Source organism: Sylvia atricapilla, chromosome Z, assembly GCF_009819655.1.
Source record: "Sylvia atricapilla isolate bSylAtr1 chromosome Z, bSylAtr1.pri, whole genome shotgun sequence".
Taxonomy (NCBI): Eukaryota; Metazoa; Chordata; class Aves; order Passeriformes; family Sylviidae; genus Sylvia; species Sylvia atricapilla.
The window spans coordinates 26,364,762-26,387,772 of record NC_089174.1 but is presented as its reverse complement, the minus strand read 5'-3'; the positions used below and the strand labels follow the sequence as shown (position 1 = coordinate 26,387,772).

The 23,011-nt window shown below is 37.0% G+C and overlaps 1 protein-coding gene across 2 annotated transcripts in view; it reads left to right on the top strand.

Moving 5' to 3' along the window:
- SNX24 (sorting nexin 24) overlaps positions 1-23,011 on the top strand; it is an 89,595-nt gene that overhangs the window by 38,855 nt on the left and 27,729 nt on the right. For both annotated transcript variants that reach the window (XM_066338983.1, XM_066338984.1), the window contains 2 exons: positions 7,206-7,289; positions 14,078-14,182. In XM_066338983.1, coding sequence (XP_066195080.1) covers positions 7,206-7,289; positions 14,078-14,182 — 189 coding nt within the window. The remainder of the gene's footprint in view (positions 1-7,205; positions 7,290-14,077; positions 14,183-23,011) is intronic.

Sequence of the window (23,011 nt, the reverse complement as noted above, 5' to 3'; positions counted from 1 at the left end):
GCAAATAAAGAAAAGTCCCAAAACCAAGTTAGATCTTTTAGCATCTTGATTTGGTTACAAATTAGATTTCCATAGCCAGTATATCATTGGCAAAGGAGAAGTTTTTTAGTTTAGAAAGCCAGGTAAGTTATTTTTGAGGAAATGACAGAGAGGTTCCTGTGAGATTTTATGAACCATGTGTTTGAAAAAGATTGGTTTAAAAAGAGTTGAAAAAATCGGAAAACTACTTACTCTTATATGTCAGCTATTCTTTCATTCAACAGTGACAGCTCCGTAGAAGCCTCCCTTGAGCTTCCCATGTTATAAGAATTACAAAACTGCCTGACTGGGTTGCAGTATAAATTGTTTTACTAGCTCTTCATCCAAAGCCTAAGAAATATGACAGACACCTCTAAAAGGCCATCTTCAGGAAGAATATCCCTGAATCCTGTGCATGCCTTTGGTACATTATTGCTACTAACACTGGCATTTTAAAACAGGAGAAGCGTCATATTGCAAGAGTGTAGGGGAACTGTAAGGAAAAAATCCTTAACTATTTCATATTGTTGGTTGAAAATACAAACTGCACTCTGGAAGATTCTTGAAGAGATTGTAATCTGATTTAGTTAGATACTGGTACCAGTAAAACTGGTAACTGTTAGAGAAGACAGAACTTTTTAAGTAAACAAGTCACTGAAGACTGTATAAATTAGTAAGAAGGCATTTGAATTAGGAGTCACATTTATAAAAACAAGTAATTGGTCTTATGTACACATCTTTTGATTTAGTTATTCTTTTTGGCAATGAAAGCCCTAGTTTAGATTGCAGTAACATGATATTTAAGAGGAGTCAGTGAAACAACAGACTTGTTCTCTTATGTCACAGTAGAAAATCTCGTTTTGTATGTTAAAAACAGTAAGGCTGTTTTCCCAGGCCAGAATGGGTCAGATAACTGCTTCACACAGGCTGGGGCTGTTGGGAATATTCTCTGGAATTCCTAAAATGAACATTTCACTTCTCTGTCATGGTTTTTCTTCCTCAGAAACTCTGGACAAAGCAGTATCATAATTGCGTAATATCAAGCTTTCATTTCCATAGTCAATAAAACTGTGTACTTTTTTCCTTGTGCTGTAACTTAAAATTGTATATTGTACTCGGGACTAAGTGAAACAGTCTGATTTCATAAAACAGACATGACAGTGCTTGGGGTGAGGGAAGGTACTCTTTGTGTAACCCACAATTTGAGCTGGGTTTAGGTGAGATAAGCAAATCTTATAACTGATAATGCAGTGGATCTGAGTCCCTTTAGGGCCTCGCAGTGTAAGTGAAATGTGTGTTGAGCAGAGCTGTACTGCTGAGGGCGAGGCACAGGCAGAAGGATCACCTGCTGTAGGCAAGTAGGGAGGTTGAGGAAGCTGCAAGGACCAGTGCCCAAATGTCTGTGCCACTGACGAGCCCCACTGCAGCTCTGGCTTTCTGGCTCCTCTCATAGCCATCAGGAAAATGTTCAGCATGTGTGAGGATGATACCAGGAAGGGTGGATGACTCTTAGCTCTGTGTCTGTTTATACACCCTCCCAACACTCTCAATTCCTCAGGCATTTAGTTCTGTTCCTTTACTGCCTCTGGCACATACTCTTATCTCTTCTTTGGGGCCCAAAGCAAAACCACATGGAGCAAACTGGTCTCTTTGGGGCTAAACTGCTTCCTTCTTTATTGTGTCCCAACTAGTTTCACAGTTCTGCAGCAGAATGGGGGGGCCCAGTTCTTACAGGCAGAATACAGGAGCCCATGTAAGGGCTACTTGTGTAGAAGAGCAGATTCTAAAGAGAGGAGTCAAGAGATGTGACTATAAGCAACCCACCCAAGAAACAAAAAATTTTAAGTCTTGATAACTTGAAATGGTGGCAACAACCAAAGTAAACACTGGGTGCTAGACAAAGGAGAACTAGAACTTCGGGAAATATGGTTGGAGAGCAAAAGGGAGATTTCCCTTGTCTCATGCCTCTGTGACCCATGTCAACCTCTATGCCCTTGGATTTCCCTGTGCCCATTGCAGAACTGAGTTTTGCTGCCCTGCTTGCCAAAAGATGAAGTCAGAATAAGTTAATGTGTTTTCATTTGAGGGGTAGTGAGATTCAGTTTTATCAAGGCTACTCTGAAGTTTGAGTTGGCTCTGAATACTGTCCTCGTCTCCGTCTCTGCTGTGGAGGGCACTCAGAGGCATGGAGCATTGCCATGAGGCACTGACACTGCTAAGATGCCAAACTGCTGTTGTAGCTACATGCAGCTCTGATTACCACCACCACCCAGGTGCTCTTACTGATCATGTAGAATATTGTTTTCCCCTGAAACAGTAGGATGGAAATAGGCTTAAATTATCTTTTGATCTCTACTATTTCCTGTGGTCTTCTTCTAATCACAGTTGTAACACAACCAAGACAGAAAATGTGCCATTGCCTGAGCAATAATGAAACACTAAAAACATGGAAATCCTGTTATGTGTTTCATGGGCCGTAGCTGTCATTTCATTTGCTCTGGAATTCCTTCCATATGGCCATGGCAAAGGTTTAGGGTTGAATTTTCTTGACACTTTGAATTCATTAGCTGTTCCTCAGACAAAAGTCTGTCAAGTATACTGAAGCATCTGAAGGGATATATTTATTTCTGTAAGTAATATATTAAATAGAATTAGGGTCAGTAAGCTTGGTCTTTCGAGATAAAAACCATGACACTAATACTTTACAGTTTTCTTTTTCTAGTGAATGTTAGACAAATGTATCTGGTTTTTGTAAATTTATCTTTTTCTGCTTCTGTTTTTTGTATCTTCTTATTCTAAATGACACTGCCCCAAATCTCTTTTTCAAATGTAATTTTTCAAAAGTATTACAAGTCACTTTTCCATGTGTAAGTATGCTCAATATGTTAGGATTAATTTACCATAAAAGTAAACTATGTAGCTAGCATAATTTCCAGGAGTGAATTTGACAGTCATCTGTGTATTTCTTATGTAATAGAAAACCAAGATGAGATGTTACTACACTAGTTAGTTTTCATCACTACTCATGGTCATGTTTGTCATTCTTGTCTGCATTTTTTGTTAAATTGATCACTGTAGGATTTTTTTGAGACTAGGTTACTGGAGCTGCATATTTTGGCATCAGATTGTTGTCCTTTTGTATCCAATGTACACATGTGACACAGGTAAGAACTGAAGGGAGACAGTGTCAGTGTTACCCACAATTCATGATATGCACATGTGCAGTTTTTGTACATCTTATTAGTTCTTGTTTTCTTCCATTTGTGCTTTCTGTCTTTGAAATTCACAGTGATACAATACCAATTTTTTCCCTATATATAATCCAGTTCAGTTACTATGTAGTACAGTCCAGTTTCTCCAACAAGAAGAGAAATGTATGTTTCTTTCTTGAAAATATTGAGAGAGGACCATTCATTTAGATGTTTGATAATGATCAGACCAGATAAATTCAGGAAAATAGAAAAATTAGGCATAGTTACTTACAATAAGAAAAGAAGAAAATGGTTTCCAGGATCTGAATGCAATCTATATAATTGGAACAAAGTGAAGAGGAAAAAAAATTTATGCATAAAGCTGTTTTATGCTCGGACCTGAAAGTTTTTACTATTTTATTAACAAAGACCTTAAGAATTACTTTTTTTTTTTTTTTAATTTCATCACAAGTTTGATGGTTATGAATTACAGTGGCAGATCTGAAAGTTCCGCTAGTTTAAAAGATTGGCATTATTCATACTGATAATCCAATTCAGAGATTTTTGCCCCATGCATTATTTATGTGGCTTAAAGTCTGTTGGAAGAATGCTCTTAATGGATAATGATCTAGCCATATGCAAACATTGCTAACAATTATTATAGCAGCAACCAAGAACAGTGAGATGTTTCTATTTCAAAGTACTCTTGGAGTTTTCTAATTGGTGTCTTCAAATCTGTGATCCCTTGTGTCCTACCTAGTCAGGGTGAACTGCAGATTTTTCAGTATAGTGTAATTTCTGGTATTTCAATGACTATGGGAAAGGTATTTTGCTTGTCTAATTTGGAGATTAATTCTTGCAATTTTCATTTAACTATCTGTCACTTATAAAAAGTCATGTATCATTTCAGAGTTATCTGTTCAAAAAACATTTTTACTAGAAAAGTAATTTCCTAGCACTATTACATTTTTTCCTGCATAGTTCTTCCACCTTTATTTTGGCACTTTCATCTATGTTCACCAGTTTCCTTACATTGTTTTTCTGTCAGGGCCTGCAATCACACAGTTAAATTTGTGCAAGATTTGCTTATAGCTATTTTGTATCCATGAAGAATTCCTTTCTCTCTCTCCCAGTTTAATGTGTCTTTTTGTGTTTCACACAAAGCCATGTCGTTTTTTAAAACAGTGGCACAGAAACTAATTTATATACTTTTAATTTGCTCTTGTGAATTCTGATCTGGTAAACAGTGAGGATGCAAACCTGGAATTTATGCAGTCTAAATAAAGTCATGTAATAATACAAGTTTATAAACACAGTTGTGTTATTTCTTGCATTGATGCTTTACAAGTTACTTTGTAAATCAGTTTAATGTTTAGATTTAAATGAAGCAAAAAATATTTCTGGGTTGTCCACTTATTTATCACAAATTGCTTTGTATTTCTAAAGTATAGGTGCCACAATGAGTAGATTAGAATCATCATTTGCACGGTCTTGTTCTCAGTGTTATTCAACCTCAAGCCCAGCAGAGTTCTTGTTAGTTTTCTAAATTTTAGGTGTCTCCTAAAGCTGGCCTCTGGGTTATGAGGGGCAAGTTAAAGCCTCCACACTGGTGCAAGGAGTTGAGGGTATGAGGGTGGCAATGTCTGTATTTTGAAATAACATTACTTTGCATGTGAAGCTGTCTTTCTCTCCTGCACCTTCTGCAAAAGTAACTGTCAAATATATTGTTCAATGTCGTGACATTAGCAAAAATTATGAAACTGTAAATAAAACAGGAGGAAGAATAAATGTAGCATAGTTTTTGGTGTTCTGAAACCATTTATATAGTTTAACCCACAGTGAAACACAGAACAAAATAGATACATGCTTTGAAAAGAAGGTCCACATAGCGATTTATATTTCCTTTCACACCGTCCAGCTAGTCTCTTTTATGAAAAGATGGGGTTTAGATTTCAGAGCGGACAGATATTTCTCTGAAGATGCACGTATGAGTAAAAACAGAATGGAACTGCACATGCCAACCTGTGATTCATAAGAAAGTTACCTACCAAAGGAGTGCCTATAGCTGAGGCAGGAGCCCCTTAGACTTCTCTAAATTGCTTGGCAAACCCTGTAGCCAACAGAAGTGCTACACTTAAAGTGCTGAGTGCCTCTTAGCTGACTGAGGTATAAGTGGGTGTTATGAGTTCCTCCTAATTCCTGGAGATTTAATATCAAGTAAATACAAAACTGTTGCAACACCTTAGCTAGAGGCTCATGATCACTGTTCACTTAGCTGCATTCATATTTTGTTATCCATCCTTTCTAACAAGTTATCCTTAAAACTCCTTTTTCCTGTGCAATCCAAACCAAATTGTTCCTTGCAGAACTATTTCTTTCATATAGTGTGTAGAACATGAAATATAAATAATACTTTCCTCTCATTTAATGATTATGTTAAGTCTTAACTAGAGAAAAATGTCTGCATTAATTTTCCTTTGTGTATGATTCTCTTTACAATTCTGAACTTATAAAGTAACTTATAGGGAGTTTTCTCCTATAAAAACTTCAATAAGTTGAGTTCTTTCATGTGTAGATGAACACTGTTTGATAGCCACTTGCTCTTCTTCCAAAGTAGTCCAAATAGATAGGAGGGGAAAAAACCACAATGCACTCAAGAAAGGTCATCTGTTCATACTGTCCTATTCAGAGATGTAGAATGTAGTACAGGTTATTACAGCAACTCAAACAAATATCAATAATGTAAAAATTGGTGTGAAATGACTATGGTCCTATTCATACTGCATTCAAACAAAGGTTAAAGCATTTCAGTCTGGATTAAATAAAATACTGTTCTTAATGTTGTTTGGCCAGCCAGTGAAAATCATAACATTTTGACTTGTTTGAAAGGCAGGTTCTAGTGGACAATAGAAAGTGTTTATCCAGTGTGGTATGTCAGTGTTTGCTGTGATCAATGCTAGCTGGGCATGTTGTGACAGAAATCCCTTTTTTCTGCATCCAGGCATAAACACTGTTTGCAAATTTATTTCAAAGAACATTTTATTTGGATAAGTTTTGAGTCTTGATGTGATCATCTGTGCTTAATGTTGTTTCTTATTGTCCTGAAAATAATTATTTCCAAGATTTTCTGGGCAAAACAGAAAACAAAGAATTCCTGGATAGAACAGGCACCTTTTCTGTATTACTTCTCTGCTGATTTTGTCTTCATTTAATAGACCGTATTTTCTTGAGTATCTCAAAATATTTCTTGTCACTTCCCCTCAAAACTGACCTGCTGACCTGAGAATCAAGAAAATGTCATGTTAGTGACTACTAATTAGTGGATCCAGTGAGTTGCTTCTCCTGGCCTTTCAACCTTCCAGAGGCAGCAACAAAAGCTGTCACATGTATCATACAAAGAAAACAAGCATTTGCAATGTATGCATTTTGTTTTATTTTCTTCCTAGAGCATACAATTGAAGTTCTATTTAGACTAGGTATGAATTTGCAGTTTAGGAGGAAATTAGTCTTGAATATAGTGCTTTCATTTGTTTCTCTATCTCCATGCATAACATAATACATATATTATCCTGCTCTTACTGAACATGTATGAATGTATTAGTACACTATATTGTAAGAGGGGGAGAAGAATTAAACTGTTTCCTTTCTCCCTGTTTTTTTCCTGTTCCTACTATTCTTTTTTCTGTATTTGATTGGTTCAAAGTATGTTGTGTCTTTCTGAAAGGAGATATTTTAATGCTTCGTTTTTAATGTAAAGTATATAATCCATTCATAAGCTGTTTTTTTTAAAGTTTGTTGAACAAACATTTTAACAGAAGATTCAGCCATATTTACCATTGATCACTGTTGTACTTCTGCAACTCATGAGGCACACTGAGTTTTTTGAGACTTTTTAGAAGAATAACTGTGGTAAAATGTGCCACATCGCTTGAACTGTTTTGTGCAAGTGCCCTCTTTTTTAACATTACCCTCTTTTTTATTATTTATAATTTTTAGGTTTTTAAAATAGAAGTGCTGATGAGTGGAAGGAAACATTTTGTGGAGAAGAGGTATAGTGAATTCCATGCACTTCACAAAAAGGTACTGATCTTCTTCTTTATAATACATAGCTTTGTTTTGCCACAGTGATGTTTTTCTCTCTCGTAATTGTTACTATACATGGTTTATCTTAAATACATCCTGTGATTCATGCCTCTGGAAATTAATTCCTAACTCAATTTCTTCTCTGTTTTGTAGAAGGAAGTAATGATTTCTCACATGTTACTAAGTCTCCTTTTCTTTTTGATTATTGTTTACATGCTGTATGGCTAAAATGCCTGTCTGTGGTATGTTTTGTCTTCTTGCAAAGTCTCCAAATAAGTCACATTCCAACAACAAATAAATAAAGTGGGGGTTTTTTTCCCAATTAGGCAAATAATTTGTTAGTTCTATAAATTTTATTGCTAACCTGCCATATGTAAAGATGAGGAAACAACTGTACATGAGGAAACCAGACATGAAAATGACTGAATAAACCATCTCAATTAATCTAATGTAAAATATCTGCTAAGCTTGTCTACTTAATCATCTTAGTAACATATAGAACTCAGTACACTCAAGTCTGGTTTTCTACTAATACTTCTTCAAGTTGCTTTGACCAATGTTTAAAAAAAGGTATGATTTTTTTCTCTTCAAGCTGAGCTGAATGCTGCTGTGCAGTTGTGCTGCTGAAAGGCAAGCTTTACTTTTTTTTTTTCTGCTTTATGGAGGCCAAGTATTGTGAAGGAGAATTCTGGAGGAGCATTGCAGCCCCTTGACAGCTGTGAAGCTGTAATGGAGAGTTTCAGTCCTAGAATCTGGGTCAGCTAAATGGCTCTTGGTTTGTAGGTCTGAGTGGCAGTGGAGTGTGGGCACAATCAGCTACTTGGACTGATGCTGCTTGCCTTCATTATGGAAAAGCTTCCTCTGCAAACAACAGAGACCAGCATGGGTGTTTACAGCTCCTGTCGGTGCAACATCAGAGGAGTTTATTTCCACCAGTATGTTTGTTGGTGGTCCTGAATTAGCTCAGGAAAGGGGGTAACCTGGTGTTACAGAGGGTGATTTTGCCAGGCTTGTAAGGTGCGTAGGTTTAAGCAAATTTGTCTGAGCAAAAGGCAACTCTTGACCCATCAAAAGTCCAAAGATGAGAACCATTTGTTTTACTGCACCAAAATTAAGATGTGCTAGTGCTTCTTGCCTTTTTGCTTCTTGTCTCCGTAGTGATATCATCTGCCACTTATTAGTACTCATTTCCTTGTTTATTGCTTTAGTACAGTTATGTTTCAGGTATTGTCATCCTTGTGTTCATATTAAAAATGAAACTAAATAAGCAACAGTGTCAGAAACAGTAAAATAGCTCACTCACCCACCATTAAGCCTTGTAGTATGAGTGCTTTGTTTTACAGATAAGAGTAATTCTGCTGTTGAAGGTAAAGCAGATAAATAGAGTTTATACAATGGAATAGGATTGGAAACATTAAGATGGAAAACTCAGGATTTACATCCTTAAAATGCACCCTATCCAAGTAGGCAGTCTCCTATTGTTGGAATAGTGTAGTATTGTATCATGCAATGTAGTACAGAATTAGAATTAGAAACATAATTGAATATTTTCAGTTGGAAAAGACATACAACGCTTATAAAGTCCAACTGCCTAAGCAATGCAGAGATGACCAGAAATTACAGCATTATAATAAGAACATTGTTCAAATCTCCCTGACAGGCTTGGGACATCTACTGCCTCTTGAGGAAGCCTGTTTCAGTGTTTGATCACCCTCTTGGTAAAGAAGTGTTTCCTGATGTTCATTCTGAACCTCACCTGGCACAGCTATGAGCCATTCCCGCATGTCTTGTCACTGGTTCCAGGGAGAAATGCTCAGCACCTCTCACTCCACTTCCTCTGCTCGGGAAGCAATCATACTTTTCTCCAAACTAAGCAAACTCAGTGTCCTCAGCCACTTGGCATCTATCTGCTGAGCACTTGCAGGTGCATCCTTTGCAAACAGAGGAAAAGAATAGCCAACACCAAGGCTGGATCTGGAAGAGGAAGAAGAAAGCCTGTGGTTGTGGGCAAAAGCCTTTCCCAGGCTGCTAACCATCTGGACAGCTGCCCCATGTGTGGCTGTCCCTTCACAGGGGTAGGATTTTGTACTTCCTCTTCTTGGGCTCTGGCTGTGGCAGGGTATGACTCTGGTGTCATGTAGAGAGCAGCACCAAATTGTGACTTCAGGCAAGAGGGAAAATTTGGGAGCCACCATAGCAAGGCTGCACCAGGCAGTGCAGGCTGGTAGGAGAGCAGAGCCCAGGATGGTACTAGAAGGTACAGAGAAGAGGAGGCCAGGCCTGAGGTGATGAGCAGTGGGTCAGGGGCTGCCTCTGGAGACTCCCAGCTGGAAACACCTGTCTCTGGACCAGCTGCAAAGATGCAGGCATGGGGCTGGGCAGTGCTTGCCTTTACAGGAGCAATGAAACAGTATCTGGCACAAGTAGAAGGATCCATCAGCATTAGCATTCCATCCTACCTAGCAAAAAAGTGAAAAAGGATGAGGATAGAATCTATACTGTTAATAACACTGAGACTTTTCTTGTAGATTTGTGAGTTTATTTTATTTTGATAGTTGGGGCTGGTATCTTTTGAGGGCTGGTAGCCTAGTCCTGCTTTAGCTATGTTCCAAGTCACCTTCCAACATAAGTGACATGGTGCTGGGCTCTTGTTTGCTGGAGAGGGCTTGAGGGTCTCTTTCCCTCCTCTTTGGGAGTTGCTGTGACCATTCAGGGGAGGATTAATTGCACCATCTGGAAGTGGCCACCCTGTGCACAGCCCTACCTGACCTGTCTTCTTGCTCTGTAGAATGGCAATGGGAGCTGATTGGAGGGTGCCAGGATCCCCACTAGCAGCAGTGGAAGAGGTAGCCTTTTTGCTGCTGCATTGCACAGTGACACAAGCATGCTGCTGCATGAATGTCACTATGCAGTTTTGGAGGGACATCTCCAACATCCAGCCCAGCAGCTCTGCATCCACCCTGTGTTTGGTTGGAATGGTTGTGATGGTGTCCTCCACCATGGCTCATTCAACGTGTTGCCAAATATCTCCATCTTCTGACAGATCCAGGGTTGCAGTGTCTTGAAGAGCGTTGCATGGTTCTGAAATCAGTTGAACAAGCATGGAAGGTTGGATGCCACCCACAGGACACCTGAGAACTCCTTGAAGCTCACCTTTGTGGTGCTCCAGGATGATGGAGGTCCTGGGCAGTTGGATGTCCCAGAGCCACTCCCACCTGGTGGATGTCTTTTGTCGTAGCGGGTGTGGTGACATGCTCCAAGTAGTCATCATCCAACTGCAGCGATTGCAAGACTGACAGTATCCTCCTCTTGCAGAGGGTGTATTTGCGCTTGTTCTCAGCCCATTGCAGGATGGACAGGTAGCAGAACTGGTGGAGGGTCCGCATCACACAATTGGCCTTCTCCCAGCTGTCCAGACAGATGGGACAGCAGGTCTAATTTCACTGTAATTTCTGGAGCTGCACATTTACTCCACATAAAAATCATGGAACGACTGCAGTCTCACTCTCAGATTTGTCTTCTTTTACACTACTTTCACTGCAGTAGCACCTTTTGCAGAGATTTGTTAGAACACCAGAAAAACCACAGATGATTCCCCCTCTCTCTGCAGAAATAGCAAAATAAACAAACCTGAAAAACAGATATTCTAACCAGGCACGTTGCACCATGCTTCAATTTGTTTCATTTTCTCATTCACTTGCTGTCTGTTTGTACTACTCTGAAAATGGATAGACTTCTTCTTATTTGTTCCCTGCACAGATGCAAAAATATAGCATATTTTGGCAACAATGTGCCTTTTTAATAAGTCTTACTTTTTGAAGTTGTTAAATTTTGGTTAGTTTTTTGAACAGCTTGTGCTCTGAACCTGTCTTTCAATGTTACAGAGATCCTAGAGAAAGCATTTGCATCAGTTGGCTATCAGCATGCCAGTATAGTATTTGTCTTTTGTTCCTCTCTTCCCCTTTAGTTTAAAACACGTTTCATTCTAAATTGCTGTGAGTACATGGCAGTTGGAAAGGTATCTTTAGACTTGCCACATATTCAAGGTGCCCTTAGTGTTGGAGATGTCTATAATGCATAGGGGAAACAAAGCTGCTATAGAGAACACCTGTAGTAGAAAACAGGTGTAGAGGCTGATGAGATTGTGCCTTTTGCTGGAGAACAGCATGCCTCACTAGCATTGCGCAGAGGAAGGAGGACTCTGTTCCTCACAGAAGACATTACTCATTCATCAGAATGCCAATCAATGTTTTGATTAATTATATTTTTAAACAAGGCTGTTTCCAAGAACATGTCTGGATTTCCTTCTGTCTTGGGTTCAATCTTTCATAGACTCCAGCTGTATAAAAGAGTAAATCCCCTGTACAAAGATTCCTGTGAAATCTGGCTGTAGTGGAATAGGCTTAATATATTTTCAAGACTGCTACATTACACTAGGAGTACAAATTATTCTTTTGACAGAAATCACCCACAGAAGTTGGCTTCTATGAAATAGTTTGCATAGGCCATAATGCTTTGCCCTAACTATGAACAACAAACCTTGCCTGTCTATGCACCTGACTATGCACCGTTCACATTACAGTATTATATATAAGTCTGAACAAAAGTGTTACTCATGTGGAAAGCTTTTTTAGCAATAATTAAATTATTTCTAGGTATGTAACATTCAAAATATGACCATTTGTTCATATTTATTCCCAAATATCTTTCTGCACTTATTTTCTTATACATTATTAAATATTTTGTAGTCCTTTTAAAGTATGAAAATGCTAGAAGGTCACAGTGTTAAAGCTACTGCGGTGAAATTTTTGCAAATTTTGTTCAAGTTTAAAACATCTTGTGTTGCAGGTTGTCTATAAGTTTAGAATAACTAGTGTATACTTTAGATCATATTTTCACAGTTGGACAATAACTCTTGATAATGTGAACTATCTTTAAGTCTTTCAGGAAATAGAGACTACAATGTCAATAGGCATTAAGTCAGTGTTAACAGACAGGACTGTGGGCAATAATAGTCCTCAGATAAATATGCTTTGTTTTGTGTAGGGACAAGTCTGAAGCAATACAGCTAATGCATATCTGGTTTTGCTTAATATTCCTTAATATTGTTGTAATTGTTTGTAGCAATATATATGACTGGATTATTGTAACCATAAGAAAATGGCTTTTAATATATCTTTTGTATATCTATATAATTTTGGCTTTATACTTACAACCAGTATCTATGCCAGCACATTAAGTAGTTGGATTTTGGATGTTTTGGATTTTGGATATGTAACAGGGCCATAGAGCACAAAAGGATTGTTAATTATCAACTGAGTTACCAGCCGCAGAGTATTTATCTTGTAAGCAGCTAGGTCTTGGTGGACACTTGTATAGTTTCTGGTTTGTCTGCATACATCTGGAGCATTCTCCTCATTTGTTGCTCACCTGCAGGTGCTGTCATAGTTTGCAACAGTGGTGACCATAGTTCTTCAACATCCCCAATCAATTTAGAGGGAAAAATGGGGGGTTGTATTCTGTTTTTAAGATCAGTCAGTAAATGTAGCTGGGTTTGGAGTTTTATTTTGGAGTGTGGTTTTTCTCACTTCATGTTTAATTGTAATTCAGCGCTTTTAAGAAACAAGGAAGTTGCAAAATGTTTCCAGAGCAATTGAGGTTTCCTGGCTGCAACTTCGATACTTGTGATTGCAGAGACGTTGATATGTTGCCACTGCTTTTTCCTATAGTGACATCTCAGCAAACTCAAAGATGAAATGTAAATTCTCAGTCTCCCATGGGTATGCATGTCAAAGTCAATTTTGAGTTTCTTTCCTTGCATTCTTTGCTTCAGATTTATTCAGAGGCAATATCCAACAGAAAGAATGCCACCTTCTATTAAAATGCAATGGAGTCTGTTTCAGTTACTATTTTTGCTCTATAGTGTTTAAGAAAATGTTAATATTTTTTGGTTTGAAAAACATGGTTTTTAGTGTTGTCAGGTTACGTGTTTGTGTCTATCTATATACAGTCGTATGTATGCATATATAAAAATCTATATCTCTGTGTGTGTATAGACCTTATACACACATTGTATATAGATATATGTAGATACATGTATAAGCTTTCCTGTGGGAATCTTTGGATGAATAGTTATGGAGCTCTCTCAAATATAATCAGTAAGAATCTTGCTGTTTCTCTGTGTAAGATTCTAAACACAGACTGTCAGTTTGCTTTGAGAGCAGGGATATTTTGCTCTTTTGATTGGCAACTCTCTAGAGAAATGGTTAGCACTCTTCCCTGTACTTTTCACACCTATTCATAATTGCCTAAATCTGGAGTTAGAAACCATCATGTTGTGTTCATTGCACTTTGCAAGTTATTTCTTCTTATGTCATGGTGATGTTGGGAGGTCTCAGGTACGCTAATGGGAAACTCCAGTTTCAAGTATCCTCATGTAGTAGTTGCCAATTTATTTTTAGGCCATTAGTCACAAAAAATTGTTAGTAGGATTCCTCTTTACTGTCCAGGGCAACTGGACATGAAGATACTTAACTGCATTCTGGAAGTATGGCATCTCTTATTATTTCAGGGAAATAATTGTAAGTCCATTTCCACGCTGTTGTCCTTAATGGATAGGGTTTTACATTGCTAACATAAACTTGTTTCTTTTGAAGAGACATTATTATACTTTGTTTCTATATATGTGTTTGTTTTTTTGTTTGTTTGTTTTGTTTTCTTTGTTGTTTTGTTTGTTTGTTTTTTCTGTTTTTTGTTTGTTTGTTTGTTTTGTTTTTTCCTTGCAGCTGAAGAAGTTCATAAGAACACCAGAGATCCCTTCAAAGCACGTGAGAAACTGGGTCCCCAAGGTCCTGGAGCAGCGACGACAAGGCTTGGAGTTGTACTTGCAGGTGTGTCTCCTTGCAGCCTGCTGAAAGTAAAAGCAGCATCTGTTTCCAGAGCATTAGAAAGTATGAAGTGTGGCGTTTTACTGATAGGTAATTTTAGAGGTGGGAAGTGATCTGGATACTTACCAGCAGCAGTGATTTCTGTTCACTTAGCAGGACTACCAGCTAGAAAACCAGACTGTTTTGCATTTTTTTCCTGATTTTTCCAAAGACTACACAATGACTTTGATGAACCTTTATTTTCCTCTGCCTAAAATGGGGAAAATAATGTTATTCTTTCCAAAGTTGTTCTGACTATACCAATCAGAAGTGTTGCAGAAAAAATATAAAGAGGCTTTATTTAGCTTACCTCTGTTTGGACACATTAGGGAGGCATCAGCTCATCAAATTCATATCACTCTGGTATAAATGCCTGTATATGAATTGTTCCTCTAGCTGAAATAGGCACCTGTCATCTCATATTAATCTCAATTGGTTTGGACATTTGCATTTTAAGTTTTAGGTTCTACCTAAATGGGTCATGATTTTGATAAAGACAATAAGAGGAACCTTCAGGAATGATGTAGTTATATAGACATCTAAATATAAGAGGAATAAATCCCATTTTTTTTTTTAATAAATGGAATTTCTATTATCGCCATGATTGCTTTAAAAAATGCCCTATGGTATAGGTTCACAGCTGTTTCTCTGTGAACCTATACTATGTGGCAAAGCCAGATGAAGGTGTTACTCTAAACCTGTTCCCAGTTCACTGCACTTTCAGCTGCACTAATTCAAGTGCTCATTTACTGAAAGGGATCATAGAAATAATGTGTCAAAACATTATTGTGTTTTGGAAGGAAGTCTTCTACTTTCAGTCACATCAGCAACTTGCAGTGAGTTCTTGTTTTTTCTGATTTCCATACAATTTTCTTTTGGACATAATGACTACCAAGGCACACATAGCAATTTGTCTTAAGCAGTTGATTTCGTTAAAAAAATAGATAAGTAGTTTGGTTATCGCTTTTTAATTGCTGATAAACTGTAAAAGAACATCTCCCCCTACTGGAAGAGCTAGTCAACTCTTGTTATTTTACGGTCTTGCACATTTAATTAACTAACTCTTGCTGTTGGCTGTCACAGGAACATGCAGTGGTTTAGGTTAGAAGGAACTGCTGGGCATCATCTGTTTAAAACATGACAATCCACTAAGTTATATCCATACAAATGTGCAAACTAATATAAACAAGCAGAAAAGTTGTTAATATTTTTATCAAAGTAATTAATTTCTGTTTCCACTTATAGAAAGCAGAATTAATCACCAATTAAATTTTAACTTTTAAGATAATTAGAGCCTGGTTCTAGACAATGAAAAGTTCTTAGTAAGGCACTTAAGTTATGAGACTTTTTTAATAGTGACAAACATTTACCAAAGGACAGTGTAAAATATAATACAATTTCAGAAGACATGATCAGTTTTTTATTTAACACCATGTATATAAATATTGCAAACATGTTTTCAGGTGGCACTATTGACAGTTAATCTGTAGGAGCTGTTTGGCTACTACCACTATCACTAGTCTGTGGTTGTGCTTGTAGCCAGACATTTGTGCAGCAAATAAGCTTTTATGAAGTCATGCCAGTCATTAATTGTTTTGTATAAAACAAGCCAGAACCATTGAACTATTGCATAGATGTAATGTTCAATTATTTTGTTTTAGCATGCCATGCAGGTGGCTGTCAAATATGACCTGTACCTGACATGGTCTAAGTGTGTTGGGTTCTTAACACATTTTTAATTAAGTATTTGTCTATAATTAAATGCAGATAAAAATATTGACATCAAATGAGACTAGTAGAATCTAGTAGTAGTAGATTCTAGTAGTAGTAGTAAAGAAAGCAAGACACTCCCCTGTCTAAGACAGAAGGTGCTGCAGTTGCCAGCACCTTGTTACTTCTTTGTGACCTTTTCATGGTGAAACAGCCCTTTTAAATCCTTTCAGCACAGGTCGTTTGTTCCTTAGAGTGGATGGACAGGAGCTCAGAAACATTTAATTATATCTTTCTGAAAAGTAACAAAATAACAAATAAGTGAAGTATTATTAAATTGTGAACTACAAGGAGTAATTTTTTTAATGTATCAGTCGCCACTGCTAGCTAATTGTCATAAGCCTGCTTATTTTACTTTTGTTTTTGAAAGCTTGGGTCAGGACTTCTTCTTGTTGTAGTATACCAATTTTCATGGAATTTTGAGAGAATTATTTATCTTACACTATTTTTAAGTAAGACTTCCATATTTTACAAGTTGGCTGGAATGTGCAAGTTTTGTTTTTTGTATGGTGAAACAATTGACTAGAAGCACTAATTTGCTTAGTAATTCAACTGCGTGTATAATAATATTTACAGAGTCCTTGTGAATACTGAGAACAATCAACTGACTGACAAGAGGAAAGAAGGATTATGTTTAATTTATTAATGAGGAAACAGATGCAAAGATAAGTGAATGACAGATTGTGGTCCCAAACATTCAAGCAAATTAGTATGAAGAAATAAACTATTCCTACTGTGCTTATCTTGGTAGATGTCTCTGTGCATGCAGTGCAGAGAACTTCAGCTGAACCAATTTAGTCTTTGCTAAATAAGAAAAACACAGAATAAACTGAATTGGAAGAGACCCACGAGGATCATAGAGTCCAACTCCTGGCCCTGCACAGGATGCCCCAAGAGTCACACCAGGTCCCTGAGAGCATTGTCCAAACTCTTCTTGAGCTCTGTCCAGCTGGTGCTGTGGGCACTTCTCTGGGGAGCCTGTTCCAGTGCCCAGATACTCTCTGGGTGAAGAACTTTTCCTGATAGCCAACCTAGACCTCTGCTAACACAGCTTCAGGCCATTCCCTCAGGTTCTGACACTGGTCACCACAGAGAAGAGATCAGTGCCTGCCCCTCCTCTTCCACTCTTGAGGATGTTGAAAATGAGGTCTCCCCTTGGTGTCCTTTAAATCTCAAGATGTCTGTTACTGCCAGTAGAAGACCACTAAACCAGCTTTTATTATCTAGTGGTGGCCATCAACTAGGTAATTTTATAGTTACTTGTATATCTTGTAGCTTGTAGCTTGCAGTAGAGCAGAGATAAGAATCCAGGTGGTTTTAATTTTAAATTTGTAAGATAAATTACTGGGTTATACTATTGACAAAAATCTCACTTGATAGTTTTAGTCTGCAATAAGATTTGAACTTAGTATTTGTTTATTTATGGTTAGAAATATCTTCTCTTGATGAGCTTCATGAGGAGCTTGGTGTTGAAGAAAGGTAGAAGATAAGGATTTTAAACAGCTGGTTGTATAAGGCACTTGTAATTTGAGAAGGTCTGCCAAAAGGGTCTGCCCTGAAAGTCTGTGAATCCTCATAATAGTGAGTGTAGATAAAGGTGTTTGCTTGAAAGTACCAGAAGGTGAAGATAAGTGTGGAAGATGATGTAGCAGGCTGATAACCAGTATTGTGGCTTCTGGATGGTGTTTGTTTGGTTTGGGTTTTTTACATCTGCTGTCCAGTCTTGGACTGACTGTTATCACAAAGCAATACAGTAATATAATTTGGTTTCCATCTATATTTAAATAAGATTTTAACCACATGAAAACTCCTTCTTCCATGTTTTTTTTTTTTTCTGTGTCTGAGTTCACTAAGTAATTTTGTAAATTGACCAAGTTAACAGATAGTTGAACATTCAGAGGTGGCACTGGAGGAACCTTATCCAACTGGCTATCAGAGCAGCTGCAGCTGCTTTGGATCAGATTAGTATTTGTTACAAATACATTTGATATGATATACTATTGGAGGAGCAGTTTTTACAGAGCTTATTTTCTGTGAATGGGTAATGGGGAAGAATTTGATCTAGCCACATGCTCATTTGGAGTTAGGTCATATCCTTGTCCCAGTAAGCTGACACTGGATGTTATTGCCATCCAGTCAGTCTGCCCCAGGGACTTGCCCTTTGACAGGTCTGCCTTTTAAAGTTCAATGGAATAGATATTTTCTAGCTCCCTTGGGCTGAAGAAATCTCATCATTTGCTGATATCATCAGTCCAACAAGATAACAAGCATCGTTAACGGAATTCACTGTGAAGTGGCACCCACACCTCAGCATGAGACTTGGTAGGTGCTGCTAGTCTTCACTGAAATAATTTGCGTATAGGGAGAGATTTTGAAGGAGGCCTGTATTTTTTATTAGTTTCAGGGTACTAACTCATTTCATGTGGTCTGGGTGACGTGAAGGAATTCTTCTTGTGACTAGCAAGACTCTAATATAAAACAGAGTGTTGTAGACCTTCTGAAGTGCTCTATATCTTTGTAGGGTCTCTATGTACATACGTCTCCAAACAGAGTTAATATGTAAAGCTAGTATTTCTCTCTTGGCTGAGGTCAAGAAAACATACTTGCCTTTTATATATTCGTGAACTTTTTACAAAGAGAACAGTCCAGATTCCTGGAGATAAGATTGGTTAAAGTGCTCCTTGGCTGTGAGACATGAAGACTTGATGAACTTCAACATTCCAGCAGTTTCAGGAATCCAGATCTTAGAAATGAATTATGGCATTTATGAAACTTGACTAGAGATTGTTTTTCATTTAAGGAAATAATCTGCAGATCTGAGAAGCACTTTGACCTATATTTCAGTATTCTTCAGAATGCAATTCTCTTTTAAAATATTTAAACTACCAATCCTTCCTGAAAAACATAAATAAAACCGTAGCTGTCATGATTTTACTCTTAAGAAATTAAAATCCAATCCTATACTCCTTAGCTGTCTTAGTTTCCAGCAGGGTCGAGTTAGGAAAACAGTCAATGTTATAATGTAATGAATAATGTGTAGTTGCTTTATGAATAAACTCATCAGAAATATAAAGAAGAAAAGTCCACATTTTTATATTAATTTTTTTTACTCTTTTTAAAGGAACAGTTCAACCACAACTTCAAAAAGCGGGGACAAATAAGCTATTTCTATAGCTAGTTACACTCCAGAGTATATCTGTCAATACAGAAAATTTGGCTCAAGGTGTCTTTTTTGCATGGGCCACTATGATTTTCTTTAATTACTTCAATAAACATTGATACAAAATTTCTTATGGTAAAGTTTAAATAAGTAAACTTAAATAAGTAAACTTTTCTGATTAGCCAGTGACTATGAACGAAATTTTTGTATTATTTTCTTGTAAGTTGATCTAATTTTGTGATGGTACTTCGTAAAAGTTTTAGATTCAGTTAAAAAATACGAAATGTTCTTTTTGTTAATTTGAAAACTCTGTTGCAGAGCATTTCAGACCTAATACACCATTTCATATTTAACTGGGTTCAAGAACTGGGCTTTCCTTGAGCTTTAGTCGTTGTGCCTTTTCAATGAGGGCTGTGTTAATGTGATTTCTTAGGGTTTTTTATCAAATTGTGAAGAAAACGTTTTCCATCACCTTGTAGGGAGTTTCATTAGTTCTTCACTGCTTAACTGATTCAATTTCTGTTGACTTCTTGCTATTCTAACAAGAAGGAATGCAAACTCAGCCATTTATAACCTTGTCTACTGTCAAGAGGACTGGAGAGGTCTCTGCTCTAAAATGAGACATCTAGGCTCCTGATGCCAGTGTGCAAGTACTCCACGCAGTGTGTTTGCTAGAGCTTTGCCTATCAGTAGCCAAATATGCCTGTTCTCTAACTGCAGCTGAAATCCTGCTTCAGAGCTCTCTTTCCTGGAGTAGGATCAGAAAAGAAAAGAAATTTATTTGGGGGAAAGAAATCTTTGGTGATGTACATGGTTTTTCATTGTTTTTTCTTTGTGAAGTAGGGGTAAAGATGGTCCCATGGTAGTACATGAAATTGTCTGAGCTCTTTTAAGCAAAACAAAAACTAAGGCCTCATGTAAAGAGAGGAAGATCTTGATTGTGGCTTAAGCTGATATGGATCTCTAGGATCAGATGTAATCTGTAAGTACTTTCTAAGTGGAACAGTTTTTGATGTTACATATGTAACATCTGTAGAGGTGAACTGGTGCTGTTGGAGATGTTTAGAATTATTGAGATCTCTGTGTGTGATATATGCACTTTTATGAGACATTTTATTACCTTTGCCCAATAAAAATGAATCAAGTACTATTTCATTATGGAAATGCAATGGCAAAATGATTCTAGAACTAGTCAATGATCATTCAACTATTTTAATTTTATTCCTGTGCAGTTCACATTCATCACATTTATCTATTCTGTCCGTGTCCATTCATCACACTTATCCATTCATTATAAGTTTTCTTCCTTTATATTCTCAAAAATCCATTCTGTATCAAGCATCCAATTGTTCCCATATACCTGTGTACCTTCACTAAAGGGTGTTGCGAGCATTAAATTTTGAGTTAGTTCAGTTGGAAGGTGGAAAGGTATATGAAAGGACAGCTTATATCAAGCATAGAAGGTCCTGTAGTTGGAAATAACTTTTGAAGATCATTTTGCTTTGAAGAAAAATGTCTTATGTGGTAGTCTTGCACATAGATACACTTCTTTGGTAACTGTTTATAGTCATTTTGGGATCTAGGATACAGTGCTAAATGTATCTTTGATTTCAAGCAATGACCTCTCTTATATAATCCTTTAAGTTATTAGAGGCATGTTTGTGTTTCACCTTGTTACTAGATTTGTTTAAACATGACTGTGTTTTCAAGAATTGAGCCCTGTATGTATCATGAACACTATCTAAAAATTTATTTAAAATTTAAATAAAAATTTTAAAGTTAATTGTGTGGTTGAGAGGACATATTTGAATAATTTACATATATTTATAGAGATATGTATCTATTGAGATAGAGGTAGATAGATAGATAGATAGATAGATAGATAGACAGAAAGATAATGAAGAGGTATGCAGGTGATGTGACTGTGCAAAACCACTTGTAAAGGCTAATGCTTTTTCAAACCAAATGCTTTACATATGACAAGTAATTGGTTATATACTTGAAAGCTGAATTCAGAGGTTGAAATTTTAAGCTGTAAAAATTTTGTGCAAAATATGGGCTTATTTTTTTATTCTTCTCCACCTTATTCTGTGTCTGCCTGACCTGTGGGGTTTTTTCCCAGTAGGCTTCTGTTTAACCATTTCCCATGTCTGAGAGCAGGAGCTGGATAGAAGTCACTTTGACTTCCTTGTATCATTCATTAGGCACCACAAAGGTTTCTGCAGAGGCAGTCCTTCCCTTTGTCCTATATACACATTCACTGTTAGGATCTGTTTCTAACTAATTGGATCAAATTGGCTTATTTGCAGAAAAAAAAATTGCATCAAGTCTAGAACAGATGCTTATCTCCTGATTGCTGTTTCTGGAAATGAGTTTTATTTTAAATTCAGTTGAATATGTTGAAAAGAAAGGGTCTATCATTAGAAAGCTGCAAAAAAAAAGTTGGATTCTGTGAAATAAGATTTAACTGATGTTTTGCTGGGAAGTCTGTTGAATCACCCACATCTATTAATCACATTGAAAATTCTCTCCATTATCCAAAATTATTCAGTGTCTACAATCTCTAACTCCATTTAGTGTGCAGTAATCAAGGCAGAACAGCTCCTGTAAGGAATTCTAACAGCAATGGTATGATAAGTATAAAAAGACAAAATGTTCTTTGTCCTCATTAAAGATTGTGAGCAGAGTGTTAAATAATATTAATGGCTGGGATTGTCAGTACTTAACAGTACTTTCCTAGTACAAGTGATTTTATTGATCGATACAGTCTCAATGTAACAGGGCAGATTATTCTACTGATTTTATCGAAACCTTAACTAAGTTTGTTAGTGTACCACATATCCTTAAATAGATCTAGATGATGATGTAGATTAAGAAAAGCAGACCACCATCCATCTTTTTTTGATCAGTTAATAACTTAAATCCATCATTGCTGCACTGGCTTTTTTAAGATTCTGTTGTGCATACGTGTTTCTTTGGTGGTAAAGATACGTAGCTGGGCTTAGATGGCTGTGGATTTTAAAGAAGTGTGCCTGACACATGCGGGATTGTGTGTTTGTTAAGAGGAAGCAGAAAGCCAAAGAAAACAGGACCAAAATAATTCTGTAGATAATTTAAAGGAGACCCATTTATTAAAAGTGTCTGCCTGCAGAGATTTATAAAGAATTATTTGAAGCATTTTTCAAGCATGATCAGAAAATTACCTGGCTTGTGTTTTAGGAGTTAAATTTTTGCTTTTCAACTTGTGCTTTGTTGTGATTTATGATTGATACTTTTTTCCTTCATCTTCAATAATCGGTTTGGTTTTCCTGTATAGAGTTCTGCAGCACGAACTCTCTCATTTTACTCTTACATGTTAGAGGTGATCAAAATAAATTTTACTCAGTTAAGCACAGAATTTACATTAGCAGTTATGATACACTCAGAAACAGTGTCCAAGTGCTTGTTCTCTTTTTATTATACTGTGTATCATAATGATATTGTATTACATACTTTTGCCCAAGTTAAGATGAACATCAAAGTGTACGGATCATGCATTTCCATACAGTGAGACAAGTTTTCTGTCATGACCGCATATGCTCAGAATAAATGGGAAATATTTAAGAGGAGAGAAAGAAATTAAGTTCTCTGTCTTAGTCACAGTCCATGAAAGCAGAACTAGGGATATTAAAATTCAAAGGCTGGCACACTCCTGTAGTCTGCTGATGGCTGTTCTAACAGCCCTGATTCTTTCTAAGTCCATACAAAGTATGAGATACTTAATTCGTTTAGCTGTGATGAAAGAAAATGTGCTCACCTTCCTTATCCTGAATGCAGCTCCACATTTGATGTGCAGACAATAAATTTTCTTTTTCCCTAATAGA